Raw genomic sequence first — 21,770 nt, 5'->3', positions numbered from 1 at the left:
GGGCACTTCAAATGTCTTAAAAGTCTTTTGTAATGATATCTCTTGTTTTGCAGGGTTCCGGCGATGGCGGATGGCGGGCTGATGAGAGTTGAGGATCGAACCCGCGTGAGGAATAGAAGCGCCTGGAAGCACGTAAGTAAGCGCTTGTAGCCTGCTTTACGATGCGCACTAACTGTCCCTTTTATCTTGCAGGTACAAGTTCGGAGCTTTAGAGAAGCTGAAGGGTGCTGGAATACCCACTGGATTCGGCGTGGGAAGGAGTAATGGCACGTGAGTAATAAAGTTGGCCAATGTCTTTAAATGCACCTTCTTTTGTCTTTCAGATGCGGGATGCAGCGCCGAAGGCCTCCGGAGCGTGCGAAGAGCTGGTAAGCTTTTGTCTTTCAGATGCCGGAATGCAGTGCGAAGACCTCCGGAGCATGCGAAGAGTAGGTAAGCCTTTGTCTTTCAGATGCCGGAATGCAGCGCGAGGCGTTGGTGACAGCCGATGGACCAGGTAAGAGATGCGCTGCCACTGAAGACCGTAGTGCTAACCTGTTCTTTCTTTGTCTTTACAGGTGCTGCTGAAGACTGGATTCCAGGATGGTAAGCCTTTGTTCCCTTAGGCCCAGGATCAGAAGCAGAAGACACGATGAGCGTTCTGCTGCAGAGAATGCAGAATAACACAAAGCAAGATTCATCTATCGGGTGTGGTTTAAATAGCCTCCTGTAGTGCTTAGGTGTCTCCTTCCACAGCCATGCCTAGGTAAGAAAAGAGTTCCTGCTTTCCAGAAGAGTTCCAGTGTTCTGAACCTAGGGAGTGGCTCCTGCCCCACCCAACAGGAAAAGTAGTCCCAAACAGAAGAGGATCAGGGGTTCAACTGGCAGGTAAGTAAGCAGCATGGTCTGCTGCAGGTAAGTCCACCCAAGCATTATGAGCCCGGCGCTTCCAGGGCTGGGACTGGGCATCTTTATGAGCCTGGTGCCACTGGCGCCAGGACAGGGTCCAAAAGGTCCCAATTGGGACTGGCTGGCACTCGGAACCGGGGTTATGGATCTGCTTCCAAGGGAGTCGGGCAAGTCCTGATCTTTTGGAAGCAGAGATCATGACAGCACCCCCCCTCAAGGCCCCTCCCAAACCGGGCTTCTCCGGGGGTTTGGGCTTGTTAGGAAATGTTCGATGAAATCTTTTGATTAGACGAGGCGCGTGGACATATTCTGCAGGTTCCCAGGATCTTTCTTGGGGACCGTAGCCTTTCCAGTCAATCAGGTAAAATAGTTTAGATTTGGAGATCTTGGAATCCAGGATGCTTTTGACTTCAAACTCGAGTTCTCCATCAACTAGAATAGGTTTTGGAGATGTAGTTAGTCGGGTTTGAGGTTGCACAGGTTTTAATAGAGAGACGTGGAAGACCGGATGTATCTTCATGTGCGGGGGCAAGTCCAACTTGACCGCTACTGGATTTACTATGGTAGTGATGGAATAGGGACCAAGGTATCTTGGGTTGAATGTGCGTGGTCCTTTTGGAGGTAGATATTTGGTGGATAACCAGACTTGATCTCCTACTTGATATTGGGGGGCTTCCTTCCGATGTTGGTCTGCTCCTTTCTTGTATTGTTCTTTAGCCCTTTGAAGGTGAGAAACGGCTTCCTTAAAGGCTTGGGTGATTTTAGAATGCAGGTGGTCTACTGCCGGTGTTCCAAGATCTTGGAGTGGATCCAACTCCGAGGTTCGAGGGTGACTACCGTATAAAAGAAAAAACGGGGTCTTCCCAGTTCCCGAGTGGACAGAGTTATTGTAGGCATATTCGGCTATCCAAAGGATATCTTTCCAAGTTTTTTCAGTTTGTTGTAGCATGCAGCGCAAATACTGTTCCAGAGTTGATTGGTCCTCTCGGTTTGTCCGTCGGTTTGAGGGTGGTGGCTGGTCGAAAGTCTCACATCAATTTGAGCCGACCGACAGCAACTTTGCCAAAAATGAGAAATAAATTGACTACCTCGATCCGAAATTAGAACTGAAGGAAAACCGTGCAGTCGGACGATGTTTTCGAGAAATTTTCGGGCCAGAGTTGCTGCTGTTGGTAAGCCTTTGAGTGGAATGAAATGCGCCATAATGGAGAATAGGTCCACGATTACTAGGATCGTATTGTATCCGGAGCATGGAGGTAGATCGGTGATGAAGTCCATAGAAAGCGTATGCCAAGGGCGAGGCGGGATGTCAATAGGGCGTAAGAGGCCGGCTGGTTTTTCCTTTTGACTCTTGTTTGGGGCGCATACTCCACAGGACATTATAAAGTCTCTGATATCTTTTTTCCAAGACGGCCACCAGAAGTAGCGCTTGATCTTTTCCGAGGTCTTGGTCATACCGGGATGTCCTTCCATTAAAGAATCGTGATAACAAGAGATTACCTTTTTCTGTAAATCTGTGCTGGGCAGGGTTAACCGTTCTTGGAAATATAATAGGTTGTCCTTCACCGTAAAGTCCTTTCCCTGCAGATGCCAATTCTGTATGTCTGCTGGAGTTACCAGTAGCCTGGCTTTATCCTTAACTTCCTCTATGGATTGTGTGGCGATTACACCTAGAATTCTTTGTTCGGGAATGATAGGTACAGGTTTAGGTTTGATCAAATGTTCTTCCACTCCCATCCGAGAAAGGGCATCAGCTTTACCGTTTTTTGTACCAGGTCGATAGGTAATTATGAAGTCAAACTCGGCAAAGAATAGTGCCCAACGGAGTTGCCTAGAGGATTGAGCTTTTGCGGTTTTCAAATATTGCAGGTTTCGGTGATCTGTAATCACAGTAACGGTGTGTCCGCCCCCCAGAAGATAATGCCGCCAAGCCTTAAAGGCGGACTTGATAGCTAGAAGTTCCTTATCAGTAATAGTGTAATTGATTTCAGGAGGCGAGAATTTGCGGGACCAAAATGCCACGGGATGCAACTGATTGGTTACTGGGTCCTTTTGTGATAGAACTGCCCCCATGGCAAGGCTCGAGGCATCAGTTTCAACGATGTAGGGGAGTTCTGGGCGAGGATGTTTTAAGATCGGTGCAGAGATAAATCTAGTCTTCAAATTCTGGAAAGCTTGTTCCCCCTCGGTAGACCATTCAAAACGTTTGTTTTTCTTTAACAAGGCGGTGATGGGCTGGACTATTCGAGAGAATTCGGGGATAAACCTGCGGTAAAAGTTAGCGAAGCCTAACATGCTTTGAACACCTTTTACGGAGGATGGCGATGGCCATTTGAGAATTGCATCGACCTTCTTTGAATCCATACGCACTCCGCTAGGGGATAATATGAATCCCAAGAATTCAACTTCAGTCACGTTGAAAACACATTTTTCCAACTTAGTGAAAAGTTTGTGTTGACGCAATCTCTCGAGGACCATTTTCACGTGTTTCCGATGTTCAGTTTCCGATGAAGAATAAACGAGGATGTCGTCAATGTAAACAACAACACACACATCTATGAGCTCTCTGAGGACATCGTTCATAAAATATTGAAAGGCGGCCGGGGCATTGCAAAGTCCGAAGGGCATGACCTGATATTCAAATAGCCCATACTTGGTGCGGAAGGCCGTCTTCCATTCATCGCCCTCTTTTACTCGTACCAAGTGGTAGGCTCCTCTAAGATCCAGCTTTGTATATATGCATGCTTTTCTGACTTGGTCCAGGAGTTCAGGGATCAAAGGTAACGGATATCTATTCTTAACGGTGATCTGGTTCAGGGCGCGATAATCTATACAAGTTCTAAGGTCCCCTTCTTTTTTTGGAACAATGAACAAAGCTGAGGAAGCAGGGGACTTGGAAGGACGAATAAACCCATTTGCTAGGTATTGATCCAGGTATTGTCGGAGGTGAAGTTTCTCAGGCTCGGTGAGGGCATAAATTCTACTACAAGGAGGAGTAGATCCAGGTATCAGGTCTATCTGGCAGTCATAAGACCTATGAGGAGGTAGAGAGTTAGCCTGATCCTTCCGGAAAACATCTTGGAATTCTAGGTATTCAGGAGGTAACTGAGGAGCCTCCGAGGAAATTGCTGCCAGTGCAACACCAGGTCGAGGGTGACAAGTAGAGACACATTCTGGAAACTGAACCGTTCTTGCTTGCTTATCGATCTGAGGATTGTGCTTCTCTAACCAAGGAATTCCTAGAATAATCTGGAACTGAGGGGCCTTGATCACATCGAACACGATCTTCTCATGGTGTCCATCTTGACTTACTAGCGTCACTTCTTGGGTGGTATGCGTTACTGGTCCGGAGGCTATCTCCGTACCATCCACCGTAGTAATGACGTCCTTTACAGCCTTTGGACAAAGAGTCAGATTCATCCTCAAAACCATTTCATGATCCACATAATTGCCGATGGCACCGCTGTCGACGTAAGCTTCAATCGCATGTAACCGATCCGGATGTTCAGGGCTAATGAGGACCATTGGTATCACGAAATGCGAGGTCACGGAACTGGTTTTAACGCTCGGCAAGAGGACCTCTGTTCTTGTCGGGCGAGGTTGTTTCCCTGCTCAGAGTTTGTGACCCTGGTAACTGCAGCTCCTACTGCCTTCTTGGCAGGTTTCACCGGACAGTCTCGAAGAAAGTGCCCCGAGTTTCCGCAATAGAGGCATAATTGCAGCTGTTTTCTCCTTTCCCGCTCCTTTTGTGTTAGTGGTCCTTTCAGGCACCCTATTTGCATGGGTTCCCCGGAGTCTACTCCTTTGGTAGGAGTTGGTGGTTTGGAAAATACTCGAGCATCAAACTTGGAACGATTGGCCTTCCTGTTCTGCAGTCTGTGGTCAATTTGAATGACTAAGTCAATATAGTCCGAACAGTCTTGCGGGGGATTCACTACTTGGGCTAACACATCTTTGAGCTCTCCACGTAGATCTCTATAAAACAGCATAATCCTTTTGTCCTCAGGCCATCGAGTTTCCACTATCAGTCTGTTGAAAGACGCAATATAAGCCAAAAGGTCTTGATTACCCTGTCGCAATGAAAGGAGCTCATTGTCCAAGGCCTGCCCCTGTGAATGTCTTGCAAACAGTTTTTCCATACTGAGCTGAAAAGCTTGAAAATCATGGAGAACCGGATCATCTTGATTAACTAGAGGGATCGACCAGTCTGCCGCATTGCCACTAAGGTACGAAAGCACGAAAGCTACCTTAGCTTGATCAGTTGGAAAGGCTGCTGGCCGGCATAAGAAGTGCAACCGGCACTGATTAATAAATACTGCAAACCTCTTTGGGTCACTAGAAAATCGTTCGGGCGGAGCCAGAGGTACATTCCCAGGTAGGTTGATCTGCACTGGGTTCGTAGAGGATGTTGAAGGAAGATTTGCCCCTGATGCGGGTAACGGAGTTTGTCCGGCTTGTGACTGTAGCAATTGTCTAGCGAGATCGTCTGTTCGCTCCTTGGAAATAATCAGTTCCCTTCTTAGAGCATTCGTTTCCTGACGGGCTGCATGCACTTCTGCTCTTAGTTCCCCAAGTAACTGGGCTAGCTGGTCGGTATCCGAGGTTTCCATAGCGCCTGGGTGGGAGTTTTGCAATAGGCTTTGCGTTCTGTAATGCTCACCTGATTCCCGCAGAGGCGCCGGTCTTGACTGGGTGAATGCCGTATCTTCAAAGGTGATGTGTAACACACGGTTGGCTCTTTGGGCTGGACCTCTGTGCACTGTATGTCTGACTCGAAGAGTAAGATGTCTGCAGATAGAAAATATGGGATTAATGAACTGGGGTTATTGGGTGCCTCTCTCCTCTTCCCTTTCTCTTCTCCTGTAGAACCCCAAAGGTTAACACCCTCACCTTAGGTAAGTGAACGCCGAGCTCTCCATCTGCCTCGGGGCAGGGTGCCGTAACCAGTTTCTTCACTGGATAAGGGTGCAGGCCTCTTGACCTCAGAGGACTGCTGTCCGTCGTTAACTGCACGAACGGTAAGTTCTGGGCACTTCAAATGTCTTAAAAGTCTTTTGTAATGATATCTCTTGTTTTGCAGGGTTCCGGCGATGGCGGATGGCGGGCTGATGAGAGTTGAGGATCGAACCCGCGTGAGGAATAGAAGCGCCTGGAAGCACGTAAGTAAGCGCTTGTAGCCTGCTTCACGATGCGCACTAACTGTCCCTTTTATCTTGCAGGTACAAGTTCGGAGCTTTAGAGAAGCTGAAGGGTGCTGGAATACCCACTGGATTCGGCGTGGGAAGGAGTAATGGCACGTGAGTAATAAAGTTGCCCAATGTCTTTAAACGCACCTTCTTTTGTCTTTCAGATGCGGGATGCAGCGCCGAAGGCCTCCGGAGCGTGTGAAGAGCTGGTAAGCTTTTGTCTTTCAGATGCCGGAATGCAGTGCGAAGACCTCCGGAGCATGCGAAGAGTAGGTAAGCCTTTGTCTTTCAGATGCCGGAATGCAGCGCGAGGCATTGGTGACAGCCGATGGACCAGGTAAGAGATGCGCTGCCACTGAAGACCGTAGTGCTAACCTGTTCTTTCTTTGTCTTTACAGGTGCTGCTGAAGACTGGATTCCAGGATGGTAAGCCTTTGTTCCCTTAGGCCCAGGATCAGAAGCAGAAGACACGATGAGCGTTCTGCTGCAGAGAATGCAGAATAACGCAAAGCAAGATTCATCTATCGGGTGTGGTTTAAATAGCCTCCTGTAGTGCTTAGGTGTCTCCTTCCACAGCCACGCCTAGGTAAGAAAAGAGTTCCTGCTTTCCAGAAGAGTTCCAGTGTTCTGAACCTAGGGAGTGGCTCCTGCCCCACCCAACAGGAAAAGTAGTCCCAAACAGAAGAGGATCAGGGGTTCAACTGGCAGGTAAGTAAGCAGCATGGTCTGCTGCAGGTAAGTCCACCCAAGCATTATGAGCCCGGCGCTTCCAGCGCTGGGACTGGGCATCTTTATGAGCCTGGTGCCACTGGCGCCAGGACAGGGTCCAAAAGGTCCCAATTGGGACTGGCTGGCACTCGGAACCGGGGTTATGGGTCTGCTTCCAAGGGAGTCGGGCAAGTCCTGATCTTTTGGAAGCAGAGATCATGACACATTTTCCAAACACATTGGCTTAAATAAAATATGTCATATGTGATTATACAATCATATGTGATTATACAGAAAACACATCAACCAGTCCAAGACTTCAACATCTGCCAAAGTACCTTGCAAACATACTTTGTATGCAAAGAAAAATGTATGTTTTATGCCACTGGAAAATCACTCATGTCACGTGTATTACAAAATACACATATCACATGTCATAACTGATGTGGCTGTCAAGAAATTCAGAAAGAATACATTTGCCAATGGACTAATGTCAATTAAAAACAATGGGTCAAAAAATATGCTGATTGGAGTTCAAGTGCCACTTTAATGAAGTAATTCAAGGGCCAGGAGAACATGCTTCTAATGATGTGTGTAAGGCTGATAATTGTATCAAAATAACTGCATCTCAGAATATGATGATCAAAAATTCCAGTGACTCTGCTTACTATCCACATTATGTTGTTTTGTGGGTAGTGATGACACCAGCATTATAGCTAAGAGACATATGCAACATCAATTTGTACTCCCTAAACAAATGTACCTAACAAAAACAAGAAACAATGAACATATTGTAGTGGCCTAGCACCTGGCAGGATGAGCTGTGTGTGTGTGTAAGTGGAGTGGAGGATGGAATGTGCTGAGGGGTCTGGAATCTAGGTGGCGCCTAGGTTCCAGGGATGACGGTTGGTGGGGAAAGAGATAGAGAGCCAGACGGAGTAGAAGCTAGTTTCCTGCTATCCTTACTCACCTTCCTCCCTGTAACTGGAACAATAAAGCAAGCTTACCTTTTGTACATATCTGGCTCTGGAGTGGTTCCTGCTTACTACTTGATAATCCCTGCCACCCAAGATACTACACATATCATTGCTTCAACCCACAAAGCTCCACTGATATTTTTTTGAATTAGTGACCAGTAGAGCAGCGGCATAGGAAGGAACTTTAATAATATTAATGCCCGATCTCAAGAGGAATTTTATGGGGAAAGAACACCTTTTATTACACAGAAAGTATCCCTATTGGCAAAGCTAATTACTTTTTTACTCCCTCAAAAATCATTTCACTCCAGGTAGGGAGCAAAATCTGACTAGAGCGCTGCTTCTACCCCTGACATAGGGAGTGAAATTGCAGGGCACATTATAGAGGCTATAGTTTTGCCCACCCTTCTGCACCACAGCCTAGATCAAATTTAAACAAGAGCCTTACTGAGGTTTATTATGGAGCCCTGTTGAAGAAAATCACATATATATGCATTTCAAGTTGATGGCATCAATTCATCAGAGATACAACTGAATGAGTGCCTTGTTCTGTAACTATGGATCCCTCTTCTGTCATTCTTTGTTATCAGTTAAATAAGATGCAGGGAGATGCTAGAGACGATACACACAGAACACGTGGTTATATTAAAAAGCCCTCAGCAGCTGCGCATGGAAATAAAAAGAAGGTGCTGTTGTCTAAACGGTGTTAAGTAATTTACGGTGGCGTAATTAGCGCCTTTCCCCATTCCCATTATGCCCTATGGGGCAAAAATGGGAATGGGGAAGGGTAAAATGGGAAATGGGGATTTACCGCCCCACTCACCTTGGACTGGGGCGGTAAATCCGCCAACCACCATGGCGTAAACATAGTTTACGCCATGGTGGTAAGGGTACGACCCAGGCGGTAACTTACCGCCTGGGTCATAATGAGGGCCATTGTGTAGAATTACACCGGTGCTCAGTGAAACCGTTTTTGTATAGCAGCGAGTTACCATATAATGTGTGACGGTTTATGCCCAAGGGAACACTGAACACTTGGAAACTATGCAGATTGTGTGAAAAGCATTCTACTGTCTGAATATCCAGTGCCGTGATACTATGGATGAGTAATTCCAGGCATAGTCCGTACCCATTATCCGTTGTAGGCAAAGTGAATGATATTGCAATGTTGCTCTCCACTTATAGGGTAAAGATAGAAATGCTAAAGTAGGAGACACATTTGTTTTCTCAAAATCATTAAAGGGCAAATTAATATTTGAGTCTTATAATGTGTTTACTTGCAAGGGGGCTGCTTCAAAGCACTTGTGTGACATATGTATAAGAAGAGGCAGTATGGGATAAGGTTAAACATCCAAGTAGCCTACTTACTTACAATCAGTATCTCATATTTGAGCTGGTAGTTCTATTATATAGCATGGGTGATGCTTTTGGTAAGGCACAATGAGCAACAGAAATTCTGGTGGGTGAACGTTATTCATATTACAAAAAACATAAAACAAGTGGATGTAGCTACACATCTGCTAGCGTTTCGCAGAGCCAAGAGAGGAAGAGTCAAGGTTGTCCATTAGCATCATAATGTGTTCTGGGGCAGAAGTTAGAGTCATAAGGTGAAAGTGTGGTAGTCAAGTTTAGGAGTCATGGGTGGGGAGCAAACGTTATTTGGTTAATGTGTGCAGGCATACTTGGTTAGACTCTTCTGTTCACGGAGCCAGTTTTTCATATTAGTTTTTGACCTGTTTTGTGTGTATTTTGCTGTTAGGGATTCTAGATGTTTACAGTTACCCTTGCAAATCCAAATGAGCAGAATATCAAGACTAGATGCTTATTTTAAGAGAAAGAACATTTCAGGTAATTGCTGTGGCTTGTGCCCTATTAAATCTTTTTGAATAGGTGAGAATTGTCTGTGTGCGCTGCTAAAAATCATCTGAGCGGCACCAAGAAGGAAGCTGGGCAAGCGCACATGCGCACAGCTTAGAGGGAACATTGGCAGGGATTGGGATAGGGTTTACAATATGGGGAGGGAGAGGATTGGGGGGAAACCGCCGAAATATTTTTTAAAAATCCGAGTTTTTAAATGGAATTTTTGGGGTAAAATGTCCATCGAAAGAACACCTGCTTGCAAACAGACAGGCTTCATAAAGCACCCGCGTTTGGAGCGATAATGAACGCTGTTTAAAGGCACAAGCCTTGTTTGAGATCTACCCATGGTAAAGGGGGCGGGGTCGACCGCAGGTGCCTGGTCAGCTGACATCGGCTTCCATACACCTGGAAATGCTATCCATGGAGGAACTCTTGCCAAATGCACAGGGAGCCAACAGTAAGAGGCCGTTCGGATCTCCATGTGGGGGACGTACATGTCTTGTGCCACAAATGCAGCCATATCACCATAGTATGCATTGCTCCTGCATTGGAGAGGGAAGTCCTTTAGTCTGGTAACCATGGGAGATGCATACACATATTAACGAGGCAAGAGAAGTCCTTGGTGCTTGCTTGCCTGGAGAAGTGTCAATGAAGCCAAAAAAATACACATTGTTAGAATCGCTCGATGCAAATTCTCTCTTACGCATAATGGAAATGAGGCTGTGAAACATGTCCCATAACAACTTTTGCACCTTGTAGTGTAAGATTGCTCAGCAGGTTTTGGGCTTGCTGCTACTACGATCTGTGCGTAATCTGCAGGTCGCAAGTTTGAATCCCAGCAAGACCAACTGAGCCTTTCATCCTTCTGAGGTAGATACATGAGTACCCACTTGCTTTGGGTCCAAGACATGTTGTAGGCGGCATGTGCCCAGGAACGAAGGCACAGGGATAACAAGGACTCAGGAGGAGCCTTGGGCAACTTCGGGACTGGACACAATGTGCCCAAAAGCATATGGCAGTGTAATTATTTTATTGTGTTGTATTTTCTGTAAGAAAATAAAATGCCTACGGCCTACAACTTTTCCATACACATAAGTTGTCTGTGATTTATTACTTATGTGTGGATCTGGTAAGAGAAGCAAAGTGAACCCACACTACTCAGCCTACCTCTGTTAGTCTGGTACCGTTTCCTTTCCATTTCCGGTTCACTTTATTAGCCCCTTTGATGTCGCCTTTCGTCCTCCACAGCTTTGGACTGGTCGACGTTTAGCGGGCACTCTTTAGGTGATCTCTATTTTTGATGTCGACCTTTGGCCCTGCTACCTTCACAGAGCTATGTAGGCCGCGCAGTTCATCGTAAGGGCCTGCTTGACCCACATGTGGTAGTTGTGGGAGGTGCTTTGATGCCTTCCATTCGGTACACGCCTCTGCTTCAGTGCTTAAATCTCCAAGTCTGCCCTTCAGTTCAGACCCCTGAGCCAGGGCTATTAAGGCTTGATGTCTGTCCAGTGGCCTTCCTGACAAGGAGGACAGGGCTCCACAGTCCCATAATCCAGCCATTGCCATTGGCACTGCTTGGAACCCCATCCGTCCTCTTAACCTGCCTGAAGGTTCCAACAAACAAAGGGTGTCCAGTCATGAACCAAGCAGGAAGCCGTTGCAGAGGTCAAAGATCATCGTGTTTTCACAAATGTCACAGACTAGCCAACACCAACTGCCATAGGCACACTAATTGTGTGGCAATGGGCAGCTATGTGGGCGGTAGTGTCCAATAGCTGGATGGAGCCTCTGGGTCCCTGCAATATTAAAAGGATGTTTTGCTTAATCGCGAACGCAGTCGACCGCAGAGCTATCGCAGTCGACCACAGAGGTATCGCAGTAGATTGCAGAGGTATTGCAGTAGTTTGCAGAGGTATCACCTCAGATCCCACAGGTATCGTAATGAAATCGCAGTCGATCAGAGTTGTCGCAGAATATCGCAGTGATATTGTAGTAGACCCCAGAGGTATCGCAATAGACCGCAGAGGTATCGCAGTTGACTGCAGAGGTATCGCACTAGATTGCAGAGGTATCGCAGTAGTTTGCAAAGGCATCGCCGCAGATCCCGCATGTATCATAGTGAAAACGCAGTCGATCAGAGTTATCGCAGAAAATCGCAGTGGTGTTGTAATAGACCGTGGTGGTATGGCTGTTGACCACAGAGGTATCGCAGTAGACCAGAGGTATTGAAGTAGATTGCAAAGGTATCCCACTGGCTTGCAGAGGTATCGCAGTATAACCCAGTGGTATCATTGAAATGTCACCTGCAGTGGAACACATGCAATATCAAGCTGATAGGATCTTTGGACTTTCCTCACACATCCCTCAGGCAGATGCACCCCCTCATTCCAGACACATGCCACTGCACCCTTGCTTCCAAAGGAGGTGTCTTGTTGTTTTACGGTGGTGGCTACTGGTACTATATATATATATTTATATGCATAGTTGCACAATGTCTGAGGTTCCACGCGGCTGGAAATGTAGGCACCCGTGCAGTCACACCAGTGTGTCTCTAGGGCTATCCTACATGTTCCTTCGTCTGTAATATAACTATGAACCGCACCCCTTTCCATTATGTATTGATTTCCGACCCACGAGTTGGAGAAAACCCTGCTCCAGAGATGAGTGAAGGGCAGTGTGGAGGAGACTTGTTCTTCCCGTGCCCGTGCTGTGCCTCACTTGTACACATTGATGGTTCAGTTTCTAGTTGTGCCCAATTCTAAGGCCTTCTAGCAGCAGTAACATGGCAAACACTCAGTGATGCTCTGATGCAGTGGTCGAAGTGGGCGGGAACGGTTGGTAGCGGTGCTCATCTACTTAAAATGTTTTTTTTACTGTTCTTATACTTTCATTCTAAAAAGAGACCGCTCCGGAGTGGTTTGCTTTAAAAAAATAGTGTAGGAAGAAGTTTAAACCTGCAATTCAATGCACTGCGCTGAACATTCCCCATAACAGCAGGTGCGTTGTTTGGGGGTTTGGATTGCACTTGGGAGGCGATATGGCGATGGGGTTTTTGGGGAGCAGGGGCAGGCCAGCAGGGAACATACTCCCACTACTTCTTTTCCTACACTGCTCTGATATCTATTGCATGAAGTACTGGCCCCAGGTCTGCCAAGTCCCTGTGCCCCGCCCACCACAAATACAGAAGATCAGGGGGCCAAATTAGCCCACTGCTGTTCTTGTAAGTATGTTTAAGGGCGCCTTGCCACCAGCTCAGTGTCATGCAAACACTAACAGCGCCCATTAAAGAGTCATGCTGTGATTCTTTAATAGGTGTTGTTTACATGACCCTGAGCTGAAGGCAAAGCGCCCTGCGCTGTGGGGGCGCCCTTGTGAGACTGCACCCTCCGAGGGCACCTTGACACCTTGAGCCGGCATTGTGTCAATGTGCTGAAACATGAATCCATAGGTTACTTAGGGTCCGATTCATGGATTATTTGCACAGAAAATAGGCTTGCGCACCAAACAGTGCACAAATCCGCTTTTGTCGATTCATGGAATCGAATGCACGGTACTTCTCCAGGACTTGCATGAAGTTCACGCAGGCTCTGCATGTCTCTGCGAGCTGTCGAGTGCCTTGCGCGAGACACCATGCAGAGCGTGGGCGAGGCCGGCGGAGGGGGCAGAGTAGGTGGCAGAACATGGAAAATGGGGAAGAACATGCAAAAAAGTGGGTGTTACGAGGGACGGGCCGCAGGCAGTTCATCGCACGCCCACAATTGCACGACAAGCAATGTATTCATTGATTCAAGCGTGCAACCTCTAGGCAGGGAATTGGCCATGCAAGTCCTTTGTACTATCCGCCACCCGAAGGCAGGCGTAAGTACACTTGCACGTAGGAATCGCAGTGCAGAGGCGGTTTTGCATGTCGGATATAGTGGTGCGTGTACACAACCAGGGTTCCGATCTAACCTAGGGGTGCGCGTATGCTGTGTAGCGGAGTGCACAAACGGTTTACGGGGGTTCTTACGCAGATTTTCAGTATCCGAGTTACGATAGTTCATACGCATGTTGTCGGGTGCCGGCAACAGTTACGGGGGACCCTGCACAGGGTCCCCGAGATGCAGGTCTGCCTGCGGGGGACGCCACACTGTTTGAAGGGTGCGTGTATTCGCACCCAGGGGGTCACGCATAGGTAACTGTTATGGCTGTTTGTGCTTTGCGTGGGGGCGCGTTGGGGACGTTCTGGGCACGAATTGCGAATACGGTTGCTTTGCGCAGTGAATTCCATGAATATGCGGGCGTAAATTTACTATTCTGCGGGCAGGCTCGCACGGTATCCTTCTTGGAGTGCGGCCTTTGCGAGATTTATGCACACATTTGAATGAATCTTGGTCCCAGCGCAGGGACAAGTACTGATTGGAAACTAGGTGTTACAAAGGATTGGACCTTAAGTGATCACTATGGAGCCCTGGCCAGCATAGTGAACAGCAAGGGATCATGGGAATTGTAGTCCAAAACACCTGGAGTGATGCTTTGTGTTAACAAAATGCTCTTTGAGAATTTGGAACCGGATTGTTCATTCCACGTGGTTGATACTTGCACCTTCTGCTTTTTGAGACACCAAAAGTAAACCAAAACACATTCTAGTCACGCGAGTGGGGGAGGGTATAGGGGCTGGGGGGCCAGGGAAGGGGGAGAGTGAGCGATACTAAAAGCACTGCTAGTTGTAGTATCATGCCTTTTTCAGCTTTGGCTCAAAATATTATACCTACCCAGGCCCGTTTCTTGACCCGGGCGAAGCGGCTGTTGCCAGGGGGCAATTGCCCCAGGGGGCACTATTGCCCAGGCAGCGGGAAATTAAGCCTGGGAGGGTGCGATTGCCCTGGGGGATGCGATAGTACTGCGGCAAGTAGCGGCAGCAGGTGCTGCCTGTGCCTCTTCTGACCAGTGTAACGTTACTTAAGTCAGTGAGGCTCTCTGACCCTGTGCCACCCCGCCCCAGGGAGCAGAGCTAAACCGCTCAGGAGGGGGGCGCAGTAATGGGCCCACCCAGAAAGCTGACTCTGACATGGCCGCACAAAAGATTAAGCAGCCTGCTGTGCCGGTGAGCGCTCCCCTGCAATGTGCAGCGAGCTGCTCTCTGCCGACTTTTGGATGACTGCGATGCGATGCTTTGGAATATGCTAACAAAGGAATGCATATTCCAAACGCAGCGTGTGAGATGCTCTGGAGTCACACACCCTGTGCTCCTCCTTCTTTGTGGTGATAGCCTTTCAAGTGGGGCAATTTATGAGGGATGTCTCACTTAACAAGCCATTGTTTTTACACAGTATCTCATTAACATTTCAGTTTTAAGAACTGAACATGGGGCATTTTTATTCTATTTTTAAAATGCCACACAGAAAATGTTTTAAACAATCTTCTTTATTTTCATGTCTCTTTATTTGAAACAAGAACATGTTTTTTTGTATATTACTTTTTTGGAAGGTTAACTCTAATTTTTTTGCTTAAGTATTCTAGTGCCTCCTCTGGGACATGGACAAAATGTATGTGTTCAGAATCAAAGGTCTTTTAATTTTCTAAACAAACCAGCCACTGCCTAGCGCACACCAGGTGGCAACTCAATTTCACTTGGCACCTTGATTAGGAAAGTAGAGTTCATTGTGTGTCACCATGTAGACAGTAGTTCATGGCAAATCAACGCAGCAATGTTTTGTGCGCTGCACAAGCCACCACCCTGTTGGCTTGTGCAGCACACAATTTTGGTATTCTATTGTGGAACTCCCATATGCACCAGCACATATGTCTGTTTTTGTCTGGTGTGTCCCAAGTCCATACAATAGCATACTGGAACATTTTGTGTATGTGGCATGTGGCTCTGACAAGCATGCCATACTATGCCCACACTTAAATGCATGAAGCAATCCAAGAAGTTGCCACAAATTATAAATCCCCTAGGCCAAACGGCCTTTCTACACTGCCACTGCATGATTTTCAATAGCTGCAGGCCTGCACTTATAAGCTCTGTTAGATAAAGCATGGGCAGGCAGGTTTTTGCAGAAATAACCCCCGAGACCTGAGTAATAGTGAGGAGGTAGTGGCCGAGGAACTGTGGAACCTTCACCATGAATTAGAAGCCGATTTGTTTAAAATGCTTCATCAGCTTATTGCCGGTCAGGCTAAAGTTTGTCAGAGGTACAATCCTTTCTGTGTAACCCATCTGTGCATTGTTTATATGGTCTCTCTTCTACAGTAGCCTGTCCTGTCTATAGATATAATTGCCAAAAGATGTTTCTGTATTGGGGGTTTGGCATGCTCACACTGAGACTCAGCCCTTCCTCACCTAAAATTCTTTAGAAACAAGAACCAAAAGAACCCTTGTACCCCATTTGAGTGTCTGATGTTGCAGCCATTTTATACTTGCATGAAAAAATTAAGCTGTCCAAATGAGTATGTTTTATTTATGGTTACAAACATTTTAATGTTGGGTGAGTGTTTTGAGCACCAAGCCATGCATCTGTTATGAATGTAGAGATTCACACATACAATCCTTTTATCACAGAGGTGCTTATCCAATATAGAGATGTCTGATCACTGCTCTAGTCCTGAAATGCTCTGTGATTTAATGCAAAGCATATAGGAACCCTCATTGGTGCTACTTGTCCCCTTTTCCACTCTCATAGAGTGATTTTGAAAGTGTACAATAAGAGTGTACCGGACTTCCCATCTTGGAAGGATTACCTTCCATCAGAAAATAATTCACATGGTTGGTCTAGTATTGCCCCTTGCGAAATACAAGGGAGGTGGTACGAACAGAACGCATGCAACACAGGGCCAGTGGTCAGTGGGCCCTCAGACCGGGGCAGATTGGTCACACCAGAGTGTGCCAGTATGGACAGTTTGAAACTGCACTCAGGCAAGGCCTTCCCTAAGAGCAGGTGACAGAAAAAAACATTTGCTTGGACAGCAACAGCTATTTTCACATTAGAATTCTTCTGTAAAGTACTTGCATTACAATGTAATGAAACCAGTTCGATTTATATAGTAATTATTTATTCATACCGAGGAGGGGTTTCGTCCCACGACACATAGGTGACGTGTGCCAGTCTGGGGGTGTGGGGGGGGGGGGTGCGGCGCATTCTGGGTTTTCGCCTTGGGCACCAACTTGTCTGGAAAGTGCCCTGTACCTATCTACCGAATTTCAGCACACATTAGTCATCCCACAAACACTTTCACAAACCTTTGAGACAGCCTAATGTGCAAACGTTTACAATAACAATAATAAAGCCGATATCATGCCTTTACATAGTGCTTAATACCGGATTACTTGCACTTCTAAGCGCTGCAATAGGTAGTGTAGTTATTGGCCATTGCAATGGATCTTATTATAACTGTACAAAGACAAAAACTATGTTTCAGTCCAAAAATAAGGGCACGTATACAGGGATAGCAAAACCTCTGTAGCTCTGACACAAAAACAAAACTAAAATTGTATTCATTTGCGATCAGCAGCTAAATAAAAAAAAACATTCAGGATTGCAACGAGAACATGAAACACCTTTTTGCAGGATAAAATGCTGTCTTTTCGCACCGTTTTGCAGGCTCCAAAGCGGCGCCGTGAAACCTCTCTAGGAGGTATGGCGGCGTAGGTGCCTTTACATGGCAAACAAGGCAACGAGGCAGGTGATGGGGGTGAGGGAAGGGAGCCGAGGGAGTATCGTCAGCCGGAACCCTTACCTGAGAGGAGCAGGATGAGCAGGGAGCGGAGAGGTAGAGCGCTGCCGGACTCCATGGTGCCGCCTCCTGCGGTGGACGCTCTCCGGTGCCTTTCTGGGGCAGCACAGGGCATGGCACACGCAGCCTCAAAGGGCACTCTGTCTTCCCTGCTTAGCAAAACCAGGCACTGTGCGTTTTTTTCAGATTTCAGGGAAGTTTGGATTGGCTACTAAAAATAAGTTCTGTTTTTGTGGCAAAAGCCAACGGGGCAGGGATGATACACCCAGAAAATTGCTGGCCAGTCACTAAAAAAAGAAAAGAAGGGGAGAAAAGCCTTTGTGTTTAATCCTTCTGGTGTTCAGCTCTTTGAAGGCTGGGTGGCTTTGCCGTCTCATTTGCTCGGGCTTCCAGCGCACCCCCTTTTCTTCCTCAGACGAGCAACCGCCTCCACCTTTTCGACATCTCCTGGTTTCACCGCACTCGGTTCACTGGGGTTTGGTTTTGGGCTGGCTGATGAGAGGAGCCCGCCGGAACCCCTTTCATGAAATCTTTCCAGGATCTACAAACACTTCCAAGGGAACGCTTTTACTCGCCAGACACCAGGAGTCAATTTTGTCACAGACACCAGGAGTCAATCTTGTCATTTGAGAGACCCTCGCAACCTAAGCACTTACACTGTAGGAAATCTTCAGAACTGCCATTTTAGTTTCATTTCGCGTCCCTTCACGTCCTCCTTATAATAAGACACCAATTCGCATTGTGTAGGCATTTTCTCCCTTTGGAAAATCTAGCCCCCATGGGAGACAGACCATCTGCGATCAGCCCTGACCTGGGCTGAAACCGCCTTTCCCTCCCCAAACACCCCCTCCCAAGTACGGCTGGATAGCTCAGGGGCACCGCACTAGTCTTTAAAACGAGCAATGCGCAGGGTCTTGATACTGGGTCCTGCGCTTACAGGCTGGGCGCGATATATTAAACAGTAGCTTACCCACTGCCAGGAAACCTATGTTCCCCTCCTGCTTATAACTGTTCCTAAATAGTCTATTCCCCTATTTGTGTTCATATTATTGTATTCGATTACTGACTCCCAGGGATGGGCGGGCAGGGTGACCATCCTGGGAACCACATTAGCCCCATGCCAAAGGGCTCCCTGAGCAGGCGTGGTGGGAGATGGCGCGGCAGGCGACCTACTGTAATATAATATAATAATAGGGTGCTGATGCATTGGCGTCTTATTGAAGTGATTACCTCCCCGCTCCACCGCAGGAGTGGGGAGTTTAACAAAAATGTGGCTCCGTCCAGCCCAAAGTTCAACACTAAAGTAAGACTACAACTTTCTAATCACAGCACCACCCAGGGGTAGCTACAACTTACAGTGAAATGAAATCACGGCCTTAGGGCCCAGCAGAGGCAGCCCAGGCAAAATAACAAAGGCTGCAAAATAACAATGGACCAGTGGAGTAACTTTGCTGAAAATGTTGGGGGGATATGGCATCTAAACGAAAGAGGCCCCCGCCAAATGAGTGGGACAAATGGCGTGCCACAAAAGTTGGAGGGGCAAACACCCCTTTGCACCCATTCCCCTTAAAATTGCACCCCTGGAAAGGACTCCTCATTAATGTCTCTTTCAGCACAGCAGATGCAGGAGGTCTTGCTTTGCACACTGTCCAATCACAATACAAAGTTGCCTGATTTTTCACTCCCAACTATGGGATCAGTCGTTCTGTCTGGTCAGACAGACAGACCTTGATGTGCTCAGCAAGACTATGGAGCTCACCTCTGAACTTGCCAACAGGAGTTTTCAACTTCCTCATCTACAACGTTCAGATATAAAAGGGATATACGAACACGACCCCATGAACACCCATCACCCAATACAAGGCAGCTAGCCGAGCACATTCCGTCTAGCTGCTCACATAGGTGTTCCTCAAGCCTAACGCAGCCAGAACCCAGTCTAGGTGTCCACCCACCAGACTGCATACATCCAACTGATATCTCCAGCACCACACCTATTGCTAGGTAGCAGCTATAATCCGACAACTACACCAGCTGCACACATATCCGGTGCGCCCACGCACCATACAACACTATTTCTCTCTACTGACCTGAAGGAGAGATTCCCGAAGGGGGTTCAATTTACCAGCGCTTTGAGGTCATACCAATGATATATAAGGCGCTATATAAATGCCAAGTAACATAACATAACATATACAACAACAAACATTTAAAAATCGGGTTGCCAAAGGGTGGCAACTAACAAAAGATGTTGACAAAGTGTTGTGGTTTATTACGTGGTCACACTCAACTTAGGGAGTTCCTTTCCCCCAATGAATGTGGTACACAACAAATCACTATGATTTTGATTCAGGTCCTATTTGTTAAGGCCTCCAACCCGTCTGGAACCCAACCCCAACAAATACCCTGTGCCACAATGGACTAAGAACCAGGCCAGTGTGTATTAGGAATATAGATTTATTAATTTATTTAAATCAAATTTGACAAACAGACTAACATCAGCCACCAGTGCTGTGGCAACACAAGAACAAAAATGACTTCCCGTAAAGGCACCAACACAGAGATAATACTGAGATATGCAGTCACAATGTCCCACAGCTTTCTTGTCAAATCATCCACCAATACAGAAAAACAACATTTCAAGACACACACTGATTGCTGATTGGTTATAATACCTTTTCTCCCAGCAACCCCCACACTCCAAACACCAATTAGACTTGAACACTCTGAATTGAAGGCCAGGTCCTCGCTTCGGCAGCACATATTCTAAAATTGGAACGATACAGAGAAGATTAGCATGGCCCCTGCGCAAGGATGACATGCACATTTGGGAAGCGTTCCATAGAGATAAAAAAATGAATTGAAGGCCTGTGGCAGAGAGTGCGAATGAAATCGGAAAATCATTTTGGCATTCTGATAAAAAAGGAAAAAGGGATTCAGTGGGAAAAATCGTCTTTCTACTGATTACCCTAGATGCAATATGAGGGAAAGAAAAGCAATGGGAACATTATTTGTGGTTTTGGTCAGAGCACAATGGGAGCAAAGGGCAGTTTTATTTTTTTACCACACATGCAAAGGAAATACCAGGCTTCACACTTCTGATTTAAAATGAAGGGGATCAATGGGGAATTTCGTTTTGCACCCTGCATGCTCACATGGAAACAGGGTTTTAGTATTCATTCTTTTGGCAAATCTTTATGTCCATACCAGCTCAAAACACACTGGGAACAGCTTGTTTGTTTCAAATGCGAACAAAATACATCCTGTGATTTCTATAGGGGAATTAATTGATTTACTTTAATTAAATATGCTAAGGATCTAAACAGACAAACAGGATATTTTGCTATGGCAAAATAAGTAAAACAATGCTTGAAAATGCAGGGCCCACACAATCTATTGCTTTGGGGATAGTTGTACTTACATGAAAGGCCTTGTAATTAGCTTCAGGGAACAGTAGTGCACCTGTGGGACAGCAAGGTGTCAGTCAAGGATAGTCTCCTCTGAATCCTCCAATGGGTCCCAGTCAGCTTCTATGTCTCCTTGTCCCTGTCTCAAATGCAAGATTTGGGATCTCTCTGCTTGGTTGTTTCTCGCAAGAGTTCAGCAGCAGGTTGCCGCCCAGAATAATTGAAAAAGCCCAGTTCTAATGCAAACTGGTCTACTGATAGCGTAAATGACATCACAAACGTGTCATGATTCCCGCAAAATCGATTGGTTGGTTTTCTCTACCCACCTGTGTGCGAATAGGACAATGAGACGAGGGGTGAGAGTTAGGACAGCTGTGAGAGGAGAAAGCTTTGTCATCCCAAACTGACATGTGGGCTCGGTATGTTCAAAACTCTAAAAATCTGTCAACATGGCAAGTACCTTAATTTTTCAAATCTTTACATGTATGAATATATTTTAAGAACTACATTTTAAGGCAAGGCAGATGATGCTATTCTAAAGTCGGCAAGCCATTCCTATGCAGAGATACAGGTTTTCTTCATTTACTCAGCAGCCGTATCAGTGAAAAATATGCCTCTTCATAGATCCCATGTTAATTATTTCCTTTACCCTCACACCAACTTTGAAATCTCTCCGAATCAAAGGAAGGCCCAAATCAAATTTTCATTAATAACTTTAGTTATGATTATCACACAAACATTGTTTAAGCATGGTTCAAAGGGGGTTACTGTTACCTTTAATAAAAGTCTGGAATTATCGTTGTGAGATATACGCTGCCCTTTTTATGCAACAATATGTATTTTTCTATTAACTAAACTGCAATTTCTTTCTTTATTCGCTTTCATTTTAATTTTTCCTTAAGCATGTGATCAACCAGAGGCTGACTCATGTTTATGTTTGCCTCCCCCTTCAATGCCTGTGATGGCCCTGGTTGCAGCTCTTATGGACATTTTATGGGAATTGTGACCTCAAGGTCACCTCTGCTGAAAGA

General features: G+C 46.4%; 1 protein-coding gene and 1 non-coding gene across 2 annotated transcripts in view; one reads left to right on the top strand and one right to left on the bottom strand.

The window, feature by feature from the left end:
* The window catches only part of ITGA10 (integrin subunit alpha 10), a 610,846-nt gene extending 593,284 nt beyond the window's left edge, over positions 1-17,562 (bottom strand). The window contains exon 1 of the mRNA XM_069652761.1: positions 17,339-17,562. Coding sequence (XP_069508862.1) covers positions 17,339-17,450 — 112 coding nt within the window. The 5' untranslated portion in view covers positions 17,451-17,562. The remainder of the gene's footprint in view (positions 1-17,338) is intronic.
* Positions 17,563-20,074: 2,512 nt separating this feature from the next.
* LOC138461503 (U6 spliceosomal RNA) lies at positions 20,075-20,181 on the top strand. Its single transcript, XR_011264122.1, has one exon. It is a non-coding gene; the product is annotated as a U6 spliceosomal RNA (small nuclear RNA).
* The last annotated feature ends 1,589 nt before the right edge of the window (positions 20,182-21,770 follow it).

Source organism: Ambystoma mexicanum, chromosome 1p (genome assembly GCF_040938575.1).
Source record: "Ambystoma mexicanum isolate Mex_15411 chromosome 1p, UKY_AmexF1_1, whole genome shotgun sequence".
Lineage (NCBI taxonomy): Eukaryota > Metazoa > Chordata > Amphibia > Caudata > Ambystomatidae > Ambystoma > Ambystoma mexicanum.
This window is presented reverse-complemented; position numbering and strand designations above follow the sequence as displayed.